The 15,355-nt window shown below is 59.4% G+C and overlaps 2 protein-coding genes across 4 annotated transcripts in view; both read left to right on the forward strand.

Annotated features, from left to right (window-relative positions):
- AKT2 (AKT serine/threonine kinase 2) overlaps positions 1–6,145 on the forward strand; it is a 46,128-nt gene extending 39,983 nt beyond the window's left edge. For all 3 annotated transcript variants that reach the window (XM_025854243.2, XM_073885382.1, XM_073885381.1), the window contains 8 exons: positions 213–278; positions 1,317–1,385; positions 2,210–2,332; positions 3,553–3,681; positions 3,858–4,072; positions 4,548–4,635; positions 4,744–4,846; positions 5,924–6,145. In XM_025854243.2, the coding sequence (XP_025710028.1) occupies positions 213–278; positions 1,317–1,385; positions 2,210–2,332; positions 3,553–3,681; positions 3,858–4,072; positions 4,548–4,635; positions 4,744–4,846; positions 5,924–6,003 (873 nt within the window). In that variant the 3' untranslated portion in view covers positions 6,004–6,145. The remainder of the gene's footprint in view (positions 1–212; positions 279–1,316; positions 1,386–2,209; positions 2,333–3,552; positions 3,682–3,857; positions 4,073–4,547; positions 4,636–4,743; positions 4,847–5,923) is intronic.
- A 382-nt stretch (positions 6,146–6,527) lies between these two features.
- On the forward strand, positions 6,528–15,302 carry CCNP (cyclin P). Its single transcript, XM_025854249.2, is given in 7 exon segments — positions 6,528–11,722; positions 11,724–11,925; positions 13,135–13,224; positions 13,302–13,457; positions 14,021–14,179; positions 14,280–14,431; positions 15,062–15,302. Coding segments are annotated over 7 exon segments (984 nt in total). The 5' UTR covers positions 6,528–11,663; the 3' UTR covers positions 15,228–15,302.
- The last annotated feature ends 53 nt before the right edge of the window (positions 15,303–15,355 follow it).

Genomic DNA, 15,355 nt, shown 5'->3' on the forward strand with positions numbered 1-15,355 from the left:
CAGACGCTTAACCCACTGAGCCACCCAGGCCACCCCTGGAACCGTTACTTCATTCTGGCTTGCAGATGGTACAGTGCCACTCCTGCCTTTCTCTGTGGATCGGCTAGGAATAGAAGTGCATTTCCCTGAAGCATTGCTCCCCCATCCCTTAGGTGGGGGCGGGGGCAGGTGTGGTGTTGCCCGCCAGCCCCTCACCCAGCCTCTGTCTGCAGGATGAAGTCGCCCACACGGTCACCGAGAGCCGGGTCCTCCAGAACACCAGGCACCCGTTCCTCACCGTGAGTGGTACTTCCTTCTCGGGCAGGGCCTGGCCTCCCTGTGCTCCATGAGAGGCCTGCTTCAGACGGGCCTCAGGAAAAGAGCCCAGTCCTGCCGCCATGAAGCAGACTTCTTGTTGGCCACGTGGCCAGGGCCAGACCACATGGCCTGAACCAAACCCTAGGGGTGGCAGCTTCTTCACAGATGGTGGCTTCATGGCAGTGCTTCAGCTGACTGATGATACCGCATTACAAGATGGCTCCAGGAGAGCATGGCTACTCTTCATGAGTTAGAGGCGTTTAGCCCTGCTTGTCAAAGTGGGAACATTATTTTTTTGTTTCTGTTTTTAAATGTAATCCTAGAAGGAGATGTATTCTTGTGCTGCCTGTCAGCTTAGTCTGAGGAGACACCTCTCTGGGCTACAGTCTCCATCAAGGCTAGCAGCCATCAGTTAAATGGACCAGCTGGAGGATGGCTTAGGGGATGGGTCGTTTCCTTAGCTCAGCAGCTGTCCAGGTGTTGTATTAAGCCATGGCACTTGTTGAAATGAAATTCTGTGAGGTACTTTGATGTGGAAGACAGAATAGTAGACTTGTCATGAGCAGAGGGATCATTCAGGGGTTCTCTGAGGAACTTTCTGTAGTGCTCCTTAGAGCATAGTTTGAGAACTGCTGTTTATTGTAGCAGATCACTTGTGCATCCTGTCTTTGGGGTTGGCTCCCAAGCTGCTGCCAACTCCCAGCCAGCAGACGTGTGTGCGCATGTGTGTGCAGTACACCTGACTGGAGAGGAGAGGTGAAACAGCTCTGGTGGCTCAGAACTGAATGTCTCCCTGGCCGAGCCCCTCCGAAGCTTGGCTGAAGGCTGAAGGCGGCATTCTTCAGCCCAGTAGCCCTGTACCTGCTCTCAGGGCCACAAGCTCGCTCATGTACCCCAAAAGGCAAAGCTGAAGTTTGAGCCCCGGCCGCCAGGGTGGGGGGGTGGGGTTGTACTTGCAGAATCAGCAGAGGGCCTGCCTTCTTCCCGCCTCCCACCCTGGCCGCCTTCCTGCCCCACAGGCACTGAAGTACGCCTTCCAGACCCACGACCGCCTGTGCTTCGTGATGGAGTACGCCAACGGGGGCGAGGTGAGCCTCGGCCCCTCAGCCAGGGCTCCCATGTCTCCTTCCCAAGCGTCAGGGGAGCGGAGGGGAACTGTGGGTGAGACGAAGGGGGTGGTGGGGGCCTTGCTGGATGTCACCTCACCCCCCCCGCCCCTTGAGGCAGGCGTCATTACCTCCGTTTCGCTGGCAAGGAGGCTGAGGCTCAGAGGTGAAGTGGCTTTGCCCACGTTCACCCAACTAGTGCGGCAGGGGTAGGACGCGCACGCAGGCGCTGAGGGCTGGGGGGCGCTGGGGGGGGGTGTCCTGTGAGGCTGCGAGGAAAGTGTATGGGGAGGGGGGTGGGCAGGCCGGTCGGTGCTCTGCTTTCCCCAAGCGCTCCTGTTGGGAGGAGTCCGCCGCTCGTCGTCGTCACTGGGCTGCGCCAGCTCAGGCTGTCACCTGCTCCTCATCCCTCACAGTCTCCTCTCTGTACACAGGTGTCACCCACTGGCTCCAGATTGTTGGCTTCATCTGTCCCATTGGTCTCACGGCTTACTGTCACTTGCTTGTGACTTGTGTTCCTGCGCGTTCTTGCTGTCACTCCCTCGTTCCCCCGTCCCCTCACACTGTCCCTCCTTACTCTCCCCTTGACGCCTCCTGACTGTCCTTCGCTCCGTGTTTTCCTCACGGGAGTCCTTCCCTGCTCACCGCCTCTCACTTGGTTCTTCCTGCTGTCACTTGCAGGTTCCTGGAGTAGGTGTCACCGTGTCACTGGGCTGGGTGTTGGGGGCCAGTGGGCGGGGTCCCATGTTTTGCTCCTCTGGGCTGAGGTCTGACCTCCTGCCCCTCCCGCCTCTCGCCTCTCGCAGCTGTTTTTCCACCTGTCCCGGGAGCGTGTCTTCACGGAGGAGCGGGCTCGTTTCTACGGCGCAGAGATCGTCTCTGCCCTCGAGTATTTGCACTCGCGGGACGTGGTGTACCGCGACATCAAGGTGAGCGTGCGCTTGCCTCCTGGCGCAGGGCCCGCAGGGCTCACACCAGGGAGGCCGGACCTAGACCCTCAACCCTGGACCTCCCCCTCTCGGGAGGGTCTACCGTGTGGGTGTTCCTGAGTCCACCTTGCTGTAGCATGCCAACCCTCCTGCCTAAGCCGCCCTGCGGGCCTTTCCGAGCCTCTGGTGAACACACACCTCTGTGCAGGGAGTCAGGTGGGGGTTGGGGGGGTGGTCATATCCGTCCAAGCACCGTAGGAGATTGTCTGGCAGAATCCACCAGAGCTGACTGTCCGTGGGCCCTGTGAGCCAGCTATTCCGCCCTAGGTTTATGCACGGCCGGGGCAGGGCCCTGTGTCCCCCTCAGAGCCTGGGCACACACGCTGCTGGCACACTGTTCCCACTAGCCCAGGCTGGAAGCAACCCCAGGGCCTGCTGTCCGAGCCCAGCCGGAATGTGCTGCAGGGCCTGCGGCCAGGCTCTGCACAGCCCTTACTGAGCGAACGGCGGCCCTGTGGCCATGAGCATGGCACCGCCCAGGCTCACGTGTAGGGGAAGCTGGGACGGACCGCACACGGCTGTTTTTATAGGGGGCATCCTTAGGTGGGGGAGCTGTATAGAAAAGCAGAGGAGCAGAGGTTTTCCTCAGCTGGGGGGATGGTTAGTAACAGAGAAGGGGCATATGGGGGGTTCTGGGGGTCTGGGAGTGGTCTTATCTGGTGGAGCTTCCACAAAAACCCATTAAATTGCCCATTTGTGTTTTAATTAAAAGTGGAGGAAGAAGGGCACCTGGCTGGCTCAGTGGGCAGAGCATGCACCTCCCGATCTCAGAGTTGGGAGTTAAAGCCCCACATTGGGCACAGAGCGTACTTAAAAAAAAAAAAAAAGTGGAGGAAGAAAGCTAGTGTTGCCCACACGCCAGGTTGGGAAGCTGCAGCCCACGGTGGGGCAGCGGGTGGGCAGGGCCCGTCTCCCATCTCTCCTACCCCGGCTTTTTTCCAGCTGCCCTGGGGGCTGGCCTTCCTCTGAGCCTCAAGAGCTTAACCTTGTGCTGGGGGTGTGCGCCGTGCTCCACCTGAAGGCCCCAGCATGACAGCTATCACCCCAGGCCAGAGCCCTCCCAGGGAATGGCTGGGGCACGTGGGGCTCGGGGGGGCAGAGGGGTGGCTGGCGGAGAGCCTTGGGAGGATATGACCCTGGTACCTGGACTTTTCCTACAGCTGGAGAACCTCATGCTGGACAAAGATGGCCACATCAAGATCACTGACTTCGGCCTCTGCAAAGAGGGCATTAGTGACGGGGCCACCATGAAAACCTTCTGTGGGACGCCCGAGTACCTGGCCCCCGAGGTGCCTGCAGCTGGAGATCCCCGGGCGCGCGAAGCCAAGGGAGGAGGGGCCTTCAGACCTGTGTGGTGTCCCTAGCTCAGACCCCTTGGATGGCCTTCCTTGGGTCCCTGTGAGCCCCACGGCCCCGGGGCGGGGGGGGGCCTGGGCCCGGCCCCTCACTGCCCCTCCCCACGCAGGTGCTGGAGGACAACGACTACGGCCGCGCTGTGGACTGGTGGGGGCTGGGCGTGGTCATGTACGAGATGCTGTGCGGCCGCCTGCCCTTCTACAACCAGGACCACGAGCGCCTCTTCGAGCTCATCCTCATGGAGGAGATCCGCTTCCCGCGCACGCTCAGCCCCGAGGCCAAGTCCCTGCTTGCTGGGCTGCTTAAGAAGGATCCCAAGCAGAGGTGAGGGCTGGAGTCTGTCCTGCGCAGCCCAGTGCCTCCTGCTGCGGCTGTCCCCCCGGCCTGGAGGGGCTGAGTGCAGAGGCGCGGGCGTGCGTCCCATCCGTCCAGCACTTGCGCTCGTCCCTGCTGCGGGTGCCTAGGGAGAACTCTCTTGGGGCCGGGCTTGTCCTTAGCTCTCTGCCCGCACCACCATGTTCTTTGGGGACACTGAGAGACAGGGCAGCCCCGAACCTGGCCAAGGGTGGCTGAGCCTGCCCTCTTGGCTCGTGTTCTGGACTCAGAGTCCAGGTTGCAAGCACCCTGGCTCTGACCCTGGGCCTGTGAGCCCTCCCTCCCTGAGCCGCGGTTTCCTCCTCTTCAAAGTGGTCTGTGGTGGGGACAGAATCACTAAAGGTTGTGCAGGGCCTGCGCTGAAAGCCTCTTGGCCAGAACCCGCTGGCCCGGGAGGCAGGTGCTCATGGCTCTCTCTGCCCAGGCTCGGCGGGGGGCCCAGCGATGCCAGGGAGGTCATGGAGCACAGGTTCTTCCTCAGCATCAACTGGCAGGACGTGGTACAGAAGAAGGTGAGCCCCGCCACCTACCTGCTCCTGCAGGAGCCCTGCCACTCAAGGGTGACCTTGGCCAGCTCCCCTGTTCCCAGGGTCCTGAGTCTGGGCTCCTTTCCTCTGCAGCTTCTGCCACCCTTCAAACCTCAGGTCACCTCTGAGGTTGACACAAGGTACTTTGATGATGAGTTTACTGCCCAGTCCATCACAATCACGCCCCCGGACCGCTGTGAGTGTCTGGCCCTCCCTCGGGGGCCCTGGCTGGGTGTGGAGGGGTGGGGTCTGCCCTTGACCCTCAGTTCTGGAGAGTAAGCTCATGGGTCCCCTTCCCGAGTCTGGGCAGTTTGCCTGCAGTTTGCTTGCAGGGCTTTTTGCTGTTGGGCGGTGCACCTTTGAACCCAGTGAGGGTCACCGGGAGCCATTGGCCACAGCACATTCCAGAGCTCAGGCGAGAGAGGTCTGGGCAGGAGGCATATGGGAAGCTGTCAGTGCCAGGATGGCACATTCGTAGCTGTCTTTGGGGCCAGATTGGTGCATTGATTCTGCACCTGTTAAGAGTTCTTGCTCTCACTCACCCATTGCTGGGGACACAGCAGTAACTGAGACAGCCTTGGCCCTGCCTTAAGGGAGCTTTGGGCCAGGTGGGGTGACAGCCCAGAGTGGTTAGGTCTAGGGTGTAGAAGCCCAGGGACTGGGGAGACCCAGAGGAAATGCCTGACCTGGCCTGAGTCAGGTCGGGTGGCTTCCTGGAGGAGGAGACATGGCAGCTGAGCAAAAGGAATGGCATGTGGGAATAGTGCCCAGGAGTAGGAGTGTTGCAGAGTCCGGAGTAGCTGGGGGGAGAAGGGGGCCCAGGGCCAGAGCAAGAGGATCTTGGGGGCCTCTGGGAGGAGCAGGGACTTGCTGTGTGGGGAGCCGGGAAAGGTTTGGTGCAGGAGGGGGCAGGGCTGCGCCTGGGCGGCTGGAGGCTGGATTGGCGGGGCAGCAGTGGCAGCCGGGGCAGGGGACGGGGCGAGGTCTGGGCTGGACCAGAGTGTGGCGCCGGGTGGGGGAGCAGAGTTGGCGGAGGGAGCAGCCTGTGGGGCCTGTGGGCGCAGGCTCTGGTCGGGGGTGGGCCGCTGTCAGCGGGAGTCTCTAGTAGGTCTTCCGTGTCCCGTCCCCACGGGTGGCCCACCGGCTGGGGGTTCATGCTCCCTGCATTCCTTCCTGGGGCTGGGCCCCCTTGCCTACTCCTGGGAGGGCACTCGGGGTGCTGGGCCCCCTGCAGGCTTGTTCTCCCCAATCCACCTCCACCCGCCCCCCACAGATGACAGCCTGGGCTCCCTCGAACTGGACCAGCGGACCCACTTCCCCCAGTTCTCCTACTCGGCCAGCATCCGCGAGTGAGCAGTGCCGCCGCCGCCGCCGCCGGACGCACGCATGGCTGCCGTCACCGCCCCGGGGGCCTGTCTTCTTGTTCTTACAGACTTTATATTTTCCCTTTTTTTGTTTGCATCCCCATCCCTCACCTGCTCACCCCATTTCCAGTTTTTTCTCCAGCCCTCTGCCAAACTCACCTCAGCGGTCCCCGCGGCCCCGCCTCCGGGGCCCTGTCCTGTACTCACCTTTGTGCCCAGACCGGGATTCGGGAGACTCTCCGCCGCCCGCCCCCAGACCAGGCCTTCGGGCGGTTGGAGAGATTCCGGTTTTTAATCAACACCAGTCCCAGCGAGGGGCGGCGCATGGAGCTGTGGGCCCTGCCTGGGTCTCTGGCTGGGTGCCTGCCCCTGCGCCTCTGCTTTCTCGTGGGACGCCTCGTGGGACGCCTCGTGGGACGCGATGCCTGGCGGACAGTGCCCTGGTGCTCGGGGCTCAGGGGGGCCTGGCGCGGGCAGTCCGGCCCGGCCCCTCCCCCACAGGGGCAGAAAAGCAATAATGTCCAGGGACAGGCAGGGGTCCTTTGGAAGCCGCGGGGTTGGGGGTTTGGGGGTTTGGGGGTCCCTCGTGTAGATGGGGCGTGATCTGCCCCATGGGGCACGACGGGGGCCCAGGGGATGGGCACTGCCTCCTTGCCCTGCCTTCCTCAGCCACCGACCCCCCAGCTGCTCTCCTGACCCTGTGGATGAGGCAGGAGGAACGTTTGGGGACGGGCCTCCTGCCGCCCCATCCTGTGCCTTACCAGGGCTTCCTTCCCGTCGGCCTTCACTCCTGCTGGGCCCCGGGCCGGCCCCAGCCCTTGCCAAAGGTTGGGGGCGGGGGTCATCCCCCCTTTCCACCTGGGGTGAGGGGCCACCAGCTCCGCTGTTACACATCTCACACCGAGACAGTGTTGGGCCCTGTGGACTGGGGTCAAAGGGGGGGTGGGAGTGGGGGGGGGTCCCTGGTACATACGGGGGTGCAGCCTCTTGAGCAGGGGAGGCTCCAGGGCCCTCCCCTCCCTCGCCTCTCCCTGGGCCCCACATTCTGCAGCCTTAAGGTGAACGTGTGTCAGTGCTGTGGGCACGTGTGTGTGGCCTCAGGCTGTTGTGTTTGTGGATGGCCCCTTGCGTCTGGGACGTGGATGCACACGGGGTAGGGTGTGTGTGCGTGTGTGTGTGAGGGCAAGCGTGTCCCGGCCTTGAATGCGTGGTGTGTGTGGGCTTGGGCCCTGTCCCTGGCCCGAGCATTTCATCCCGTAGGGGAGGGGTGCTGGCCTGGTGGAGGAGCCACACCTGGGGTCCATTTGCTGCCCAGCCCCCCTCCCCCCTCCCCCCTCCCCCCTCCTGCCCTGCCCCCAGCATCTCCGGGTGTGTGGAATTTAGTTGTGGCTTTGATCTCCTTGCCCCACCTCCTGTACTAGGTAGTTCAGAGAGAGACATCCTAGGGTGGGGTGTGGGGTTGGTTTGGGTGGGTGGGGGGTATTTTTCCTTTCTGTGTGTGTATGTCATTTATTTGACAATTCTCTCTCCTCCCTACTGGCCTTCCCCATTCCTCCCATTTGTACGGTACAAGCAATAAAGACACTCGTTTCGGACGGGGGCCCTCCGCCCTGGGCCATTCCTTGCCTCTGGAGCCTGGCCCTGCTGACCTGCTCCCGGGACGTGTCCGCTGTCGCGGCACCTGGGCACCTGGAGCCACGCTCACCCTCTGGCCGTCGGGGTGGGCAGGTGGGGCTCAGTGGGGGCGGCCCCGCGGGTGGAAGCTGCCGAGGGGCTTGGGAAGCTTCCTGGGGTGTGCGGGCACGGTGGGCAGAGACCATGCCAGGTCTTCAGAAGCTGCCCAGGCGTAAAGGGGACAAGGGTGAGGCAGGCGGGTGGGTAGCTCTGAACAAGGAGGGTGCGCGAGGCGCCACTGAGCCCTAGAAGGGAGCGCAAAGGGAGTGGGTTCGCTGCATGGGGCCCTTGGGCCCGAGAGCTGGGCATTGCCTGCACGTTGTCTTCTCCCCACTTAGGCTAAACCAGGGAGTCTTGAGGCCCCCAAATTCCAACACAGTCCTTGGTGTACGAACGGGAATCGTGGCGGCTGTCAGCTGGGGGCACCTCTGGTGACAGCCCTCACAGCTCTGGGATCCTCTGACGGCCGCCCCCTTTAGCCCGGGATTCCCGGGCTCGACTCACTCTGCCCACACCTGGGGACCAGAGTGGCCCCCGCACAGGTGAACTGAATGTCAGACTTTGCCAGAAGGCGGTAGGGCTTCTTCACATGCACGGAGTCTCCGAGATCTTGAGTGAGGGTAGGAGAAAAGTCAGATGCGGTGCATAGGAATCTGCGTTTGCTGCAGCTAAGACCCGAGGAATGCGTGGCTTTTTCTCACTTCATGTGGACTTCAGTTACAAAAGTATGTCCCGGCGATCATGAGACAAGCAGCGGAGAAGCTTCTAGAGAAAAGCCTTCTAGTTTTCCCTCCAGTGGAGGCCCCTGGGGAGACCCGGGCCAGTTCGTTTTCACGTCACCCCCCTTACTCTCTGGTGGGGGCTATCCTGAGCCTACCTCAGTCCGCTGGGTCACCTTGCGGCCCCCCGGGTCCCCGGTGCGGGGCCCACAGGCTGATGAACCGCTTCCCTCGGGCAGACATAGCTCCCTCGCTATAGTGGTGCTTCCTTCTGTAGAACTTTTTCCAAAGGGACTTTCAGCTGGGAGCATTTTAATAATAAAACTTTACCAATTGGAAACAAAGTTTTGAGTAGATTAATTGTTTTTTGTCATTTGCTTGTGGGAAATTTCTCGTGGTGTGTGTGTGAGAATAACGTGAGCAACACCAAAGTCCGAGGAAGCAAGTAAAGTGAAAATGAGCCTGGATCCCAGCTCCTGAGCGCTCATCCTGGTGCTCGCTCGTTTCCTCTCTGCAGATGCACATGGCATCAGATAAAGGTTCTTTCCCTTCGGTTTGGTTTGGTTTGGTTTGGTTTGGTTTTTGCGTGGCTTGCCTCCCAGCTGTGGCCTACATTCTAGGGTGGCTGGAATTTAATATGTGTCTGATAGCTTTCCAGAGTGTGCTGATTCACAGATTTTTACCTTTATCTTTTAAATAATTGCAGGTGCAGGCTTGAAGAAAACTTAGAATAGTACTAAACACAGTTCTAGGCCTGGAGCACCTTGTAGTGCCCCGAAGGAAGGACCCGCTCAAAAGCGGCCAAAGCAGACCCTCCCTGATGGGGGGTATGTGAAGGGACCTGGGGGCCCGTGGAAAGTACCCCCGCTGGGCTGAGAGTACTTGGAGCAGTAAAGGAAATAGCATAGCACCGGCTTCTACCCAAAATTCACAATCAGTGAGTTCGCAAGCAGATAAATGATCAATGGTGGGAACAGACGTAACTGAACGGACTTCCGGTAATTTCTGTAGATGCTGCGCCTCCAAGGTGTGGGCTGCAAAGTGACTTCCTTCCAAAGAGGACAGTATAGAAAGGGGGGAAGCAACCTCTCCATGAAGAAACCTGACAGACATTACCTCAGCCGGTGATCAAGGTCAATATCAACCATGTAACTCCTGTTGGCAGGAAGTGCCCTTGATAGGCGATGAGGGTGGTATCCCAGTTGGTCCATGGTTGTGAGAAATGCACTACACTAAGGAGGTTGGTGGGGGAAAGCAGGTGTGGGGTGCAGGGGAACTCTGTTCTCTTTGCAGCTTCCCATAAACCTACTTTAAAATTTGACTTTAAAGGAAGTACAAGCATTCTCATTGACCCTTCATGCAGGTTCCTGTGACCATTTTCTGCTTACTCTCTCCTCCCCGCTGAGTGTTTACATATCTGCCCTGAAGCGAGAACATTCTCTGGCACAGCCAACAGTTCAATTAACCAGGTCGGGAAGTGAATACTGAAACAACCCTCTTCTCTCAGGTCTTTATCAAATTTGACTAATGGTCGCACTCCTGTCCTTGTACACAGAAGAACAGTCACCTGGCTGATGACTCCTGTTGAATTCAGTTGTCAGGTTTGAAACTTACAGGGCAGTTATGTCACAGAATGTTCTTCGGTTACGGCTTGTGGCCTGATGTTTCCCCACGGTTATAGTCAAGCTACCTTTAGGAGGAAATTTGAGAAATGTGCCCTTCTCCCTGCATCCTCTCAAAGAGGGACAGGAGATTCTGTCCCATGACTGGTTGATGACTTTGATCCCTTGCTTAAGGTGGTGACTTGTCAGGTGTCTTCACTGGAAAGTTACTACTTTTCCCTTTGTAGTTAGTATCTTGTGTAGAGATACTCTGAAAATGTAGATATCTAGGTTTTGATCAAGTGTTCAGGCAAAGGGAATGGCAAGCACAAAGGCCCTGAGGCCAGCAGGTGCTGGATGTGTTTGGGGAATGTAAAGAGGGTGTGTCAAATAGAACAAGGGAGGGGGAGAACAGAAGGAAATGGGGTTAGAGAGGTAACAATGGGCCGAAGGGACCATGTGGCCAAGGTAAGGAGTTTGGGTGTTAATGTTAGTGTGACAGGAAGTCATTGGTTCGGCATCTCACATTCCTCTGCTCACTTTTCCAGCCTTGCTGACCTCCTAGTGCCTGAAAATAGCAACCTCTTTCCTACCTCGGTGCCTTTGCTCATGCTATTTCCACCACTTGGAATATTCTTCCCTCCCTTTGCATTCCTCGCTCCTTGCCTTTCAGGTTTCACTCCAGCATCACTTCCTCGGAGAGGCCCTCCAGGCCACCCTTTCTAAGTTACGTCCAGCCTGTTCACTTACTCATCCAACAAATACCTGAGTACATCCCACGTGCCAAACTCCGTTCTAGGCACTGGGAATACAGCAGTCAAAACAAAACACCAGCCAAGCCTTGCCCTCCTGGAGTTCACATTCTCATCGGGAGGGAGGCAGTAAATAATCAGGCAGTAAGTGCTAAGGAGAGAGTAAGTTACAAAGAATGGTGATAGGAAGTTCTCAGGATAGCCTTTTTCACAGGGCAGGTAGCATCTGAGTAAATACCTTAAATGAGGGATCTCTGAGGGAGAAGCATTTCAGGCAAAGGAAACAGCCAGTGCAAAGGCCCTGAGGTAGGAGCGTGCCTGGTGTAGGAGGTGAGAATGAGCCAGGAGTTGGGGGGAGGGCTGAGAGATGAACTCAAAGGTGTGTGGGGATGGGTGGGAGGATCAAGAAGGACCTCGTGGACTTTGAAATTGAGGGAGATGGGAGCCACGATGGAGTTCTGAATGGAGGCAGAGTGCGATCTGACTTGGGTGTGCACAGGATCCCTCTCTGGCTGCGTGGGGGCGGGGCGGGGCAGACTTGGGGGGGATGGGAACCAGGGAACAGTGAGGAGTTCGCTGTGCTAGTCCAGACCCATCGCTGGCCACTTGTCTTAGTAGTTTTGAAACAATCCTTACTTTACAGCTGAGGAAAGGGAGCCTCGGAGGGGCTGTTTCTGATCCTAAAGTAAGTAGCAGGAAGAGGGTTTGACTCCAGCTGCCTGACCTTAGGTTTGGAGGGGCCAGAGCCAACCTGCATAGCATTCGCCATCACCTCTGCACCTGCCCAGGTGAGGCGTGCTCAGCGCGCATGCGTGCAGGCACCGTTTAAAGCAACCGCCGCGGGTCTTTCGCTCCAGCAGGAAGAGGGGCGCTCGGCTTGGTCCTCGGACGCCAGTGTGGAGAATGCTGGTGAGATGCAGCAGCCAGGGTCCCGCCTCCCGGCTCGGACCTCTCTCCAGGCGCTGACCCCCACCCCTCTCCCTTGCAGAGTCCCGCCGCCGCCTCCCCCAACTCTCCCAGCGCCCCAGACCCCGACAGCATCCCCGAGGGCAGCCAGGAGAGGCCCCCTGCGCCGTGCGCGCCGCCGGGGCTGGCAGAGGCGCTGAGCGCGCTGGGGCTGGAGGGAGAACGCGAGTACGCTGGGGACATCTTCGCCGAAGTCATGGTGAGCGCTCCCGGGAGGGCAGCAGAGGGGTTCGGGTTAGGCGAGGTGAAAGCTGGCCTCTGGCCCAACACCCACTCCACAAGGCTTCCCGAACTCCCACCTCCCTGCAGCCCCTCCTACTTGTCCCTCGCGTGTATTCGTTCACAAACACTTAGCAATTTATGAACAGATGTTTTTGAGCATATTCTAGGCCCTGGGGATGCTGTGGTGAACAACATAGTCTGCTCTCGTTTCGGACAACCAAGCAAACAGGCGGTAACAGCAGAAGGGAGACTGCAGTGCACGCCCGGTCATCTGCAGATACCTGTGCAGGATAGGCACTGTCTGAAGAACTACTGCAGGCATGAAACTGTTTAAGAAAGTAAAGTGGGGAGTGTCTCTACCCAGCCGGGGAATCTGTTAGGAACTGAGATACAGGTGTGATCCAGAGAGAAATCCCTGCCCTTGTGGTGCCAGCAGCCTAGGGAGGCAAACAGAACACACAAGGGAACACCAGATTATCTCCAGACTGAAAATGCTAAGAGGACCATAAAGTGCTGACACAAAGCGGGATGGGTGCAGGGAGAATTCTGTAGAGGAAAAGTCCAGGGAATCTGAGCTGAGGTTTCAGCACTGCAAGGAGCTGGGGAAGGACCATTCCAGGTGGAGGGAACTGAGCATAAGTGCAAAGGCCCTGGGGTAGGAACAAGCCTGTCCTAGTCTAGGGCTAGAGAAAGCTGGTGTAGCTGGAGTGTGGGTTGTGAAGGGAGAGAGGGAAGAGGTGGTGTTGGCGCAGGGAGCAGCGCCTGAGAGAGCGATTGGGGTTTTCTCCTGAGGGTACTGGAAGCCCTGGAAGGGTTTTAAGCTGGGGAGTTCCTTGGCCAGTTTTGTAATTTAGAAAGACCCTTCTGGGTGCTCTGAGGAGGATGGGTTGAGGTTTGGTGACGGCTAGTGGTCTGGAAACCCAGGGGGAGATGCTCAGGAGGAGCCGTGGCCATGGGGGCTACAGATTGGTGAGGTGGATTAGGGAGGCGTCCAGAACAAAGTCCAAGGCTCTAATGGAGCATAAGGAATAGAAACACATTTGGAGAAGACGTTGGAGGCCAGTTTCAGTGAGGCGCTCAGGCTTCGGCCAGTTGGTGCGAGGAGGCTGCTGCACTGGGGGCTGGAGCTCAGGCAAGAAGCCGAGGCACAGGTGGGGAGAGTGAGGCCCTCCCTGCCCAACCGCAGGTGTGCCGCGCGTTGCCCCGGAGGGCCCTGCCCCCGACCGTGACGCCAGAGATGCGCGCGCTAGTGGTGGACTGGCTGATCCAGGTGCACGTACGTATCCGGCAGGGGGCAGGGCTGAGCCCGCGTCGCAGCCTAGAACCCTGGTGGTCACTCACGCCCCTCCCCAGGAGTACCTGGGCCTGGCGGGCGACACGCTCTACCTGACGGTGCACCTACTGGATTCCTACCTGCGCGCCGGCCGAGTGCGCCTACACCGCCTGCAGCTGCTGGGCGTGGCCTGCCTGTTCGTGGCCTGCAAAATGGAAGAGTGCGTCCTTCCCGAGGTACTTTGTGGAGTGGGGCCTGGGAAGGTGGAGCTCTCGCTCGTTGCGTCACAGATGGGAACACCGCCTGTGTGCCGAGCTAGTGCTCTACCTACTCTTGGAATCCCAGCATATCTGTATGAGGCCACATACAATGTGTCCCTTTAGCAGAGGAGGAGACTGAGGCCCGGAGAGAGGAATACCTTTGCCCAAAGCAGGTGGGACTTGGACTCAGTTTTGAACAGTTATAGTCAGTGCCTGATCAGAACTCCGTGCTAATCAGAGCTGCCTGGTGAGGTACGGAGAAATATTTCCGTTTTATAGACGAGGAAACTCCGTCTCAGAGTTTCAGTGATGTCCATGTCACACAGAGTGAAAATGGTAGAGTTTGAAGTCGAACCCAGGTCTTTCTGATTCTGAAGCCTGTGCTCTCCATGGCTTCCAGAGAACAAATCAATAGCCCCATCTTACAGACCAGGAAATCGAGGTTCAGAACGGAGACTGAACTGATCCCAGGCGCTACAGGGCAGGGAGCAACCAGCCGGGGTCCAAGACTCTCCCACCTCTTTCCCCGCCATCCGCAGTCGGCCTCCCTCTGCCTCCTGGGCGCTGGCTCCTTCTCGCGGGCCGAGCTTCTGCGCGCAGAGCGCCGCATCCTGAGCCGCTTGGATTTCCGGCTGCACCACCCGGGCCCGCTACTTTGCCTCGGGCTACTGGCCGCGCTGGCGGGGAGCAGCCCCCAGGTGCAGGAGGGAAGAGGGCAGAGGGGCAAGTCTCTCGCGGGTAGGGGCGTGGCTTGTACCAGGACAGGGGCGTGGCCTGATCTCCCCGTGGGCTTGGCAGGTGATGCTACTTGCCACCTACTTTCTGGAGCTGTCTCTGCTGGAGGCCGAGGCCGCAGGATGGGAGCCCGGTCGGCGCGCAGCTGCGGCGCTGAGCCTGGCGCACCGCTTGCTCGACGGGGAGGGCTCCGGCCTCGAGCCCTCGCTTTACAGGTACGGCTCCAGGGGAGCGCCTCTGGGGCTACAGGAACCTACTTTCCTGGTCACTGTCTTTCCCGTCTCAGAGAATGAGAGACAATGGAGGGGGCACCCAGATTTGATTTTTCTGGATGTGAGAGAAAATGGTGTGTCTGCCTAGTCTGGGGGTTTCGGAGAATGAGGTGTTTGTCCAGATTTAGGGACCCTTGACCTTGCCCCTGGGTGAAAGCGTATCTTCCGGGCCTCGGGAGATCCGAACTGCGTTCCAGGGTTGAGAATGAGAGGTCTGCCAACCTCGGGTCCCCCAGCTCCCCTTGTGGCCGCAAATGGGGTGTCCCTTTAGCTGCCAGAGGGGCGCCCCCCTCCTTTGTTAACCATGTCACTGGAGGCCAGGGTGAGTCCTCTTTTCTCCCAGCCCGTGCCACCCCCCCCTCCCCCGGGGTAGAGCTGGATGTCTGTACATCCTCAGCCCCGCTCCGTCCCTCCCCGAGGTTCCGGCTCTCCACTGGCTCGAGAGAGCCCCTGAACGGTCCTCGGGGACCCCAAGCAATGTGTCTTCTCAGCCTTGAGCCTCCCGCTCCGAGGACAGGTCGTCTTCACCGCTGCCCCTGCCCCCGCCTCAGTTTCTCCGTCTCCCCGCCGCAGCCCCGCGGAGCTGCGCCCGCTCGAGCCATGCATGGCCCGCGCCGCGCTCCGAGGCCCCGCGCCTGGCCGCGCCGCCATCTTCCTCAAGTACGCGCGGCCCCAGCGCCAGGGCACCAGCCTCGCCGCCGCCCGGCTCCTCCGCCGCCCCCAGCCCGGGCCTCCCTGAGCCCGAGACCCCATCAAAAAAGACTGTCTGTGTGTATCCGTCTCCCACTTCAATAAAAGAGGTTGTTTTGTTTTGTTTTGTTTTGTTTTTAGTTCTGAGCGCTCTCCGTCCTCATTGGGCGAATTCTG

This window comes from Callorhinus ursinus, unplaced genomic scaffold, assembly GCF_003265705.2.
Source record: "Callorhinus ursinus isolate GAN/ISIS: 27379988/994484 unplaced genomic scaffold, GSC_fseal_2.0 scaffold61, whole genome shotgun sequence".
Lineage (NCBI taxonomy): Eukaryota > Metazoa > Chordata > Mammalia > Carnivora > Otariidae > Callorhinus > Callorhinus ursinus.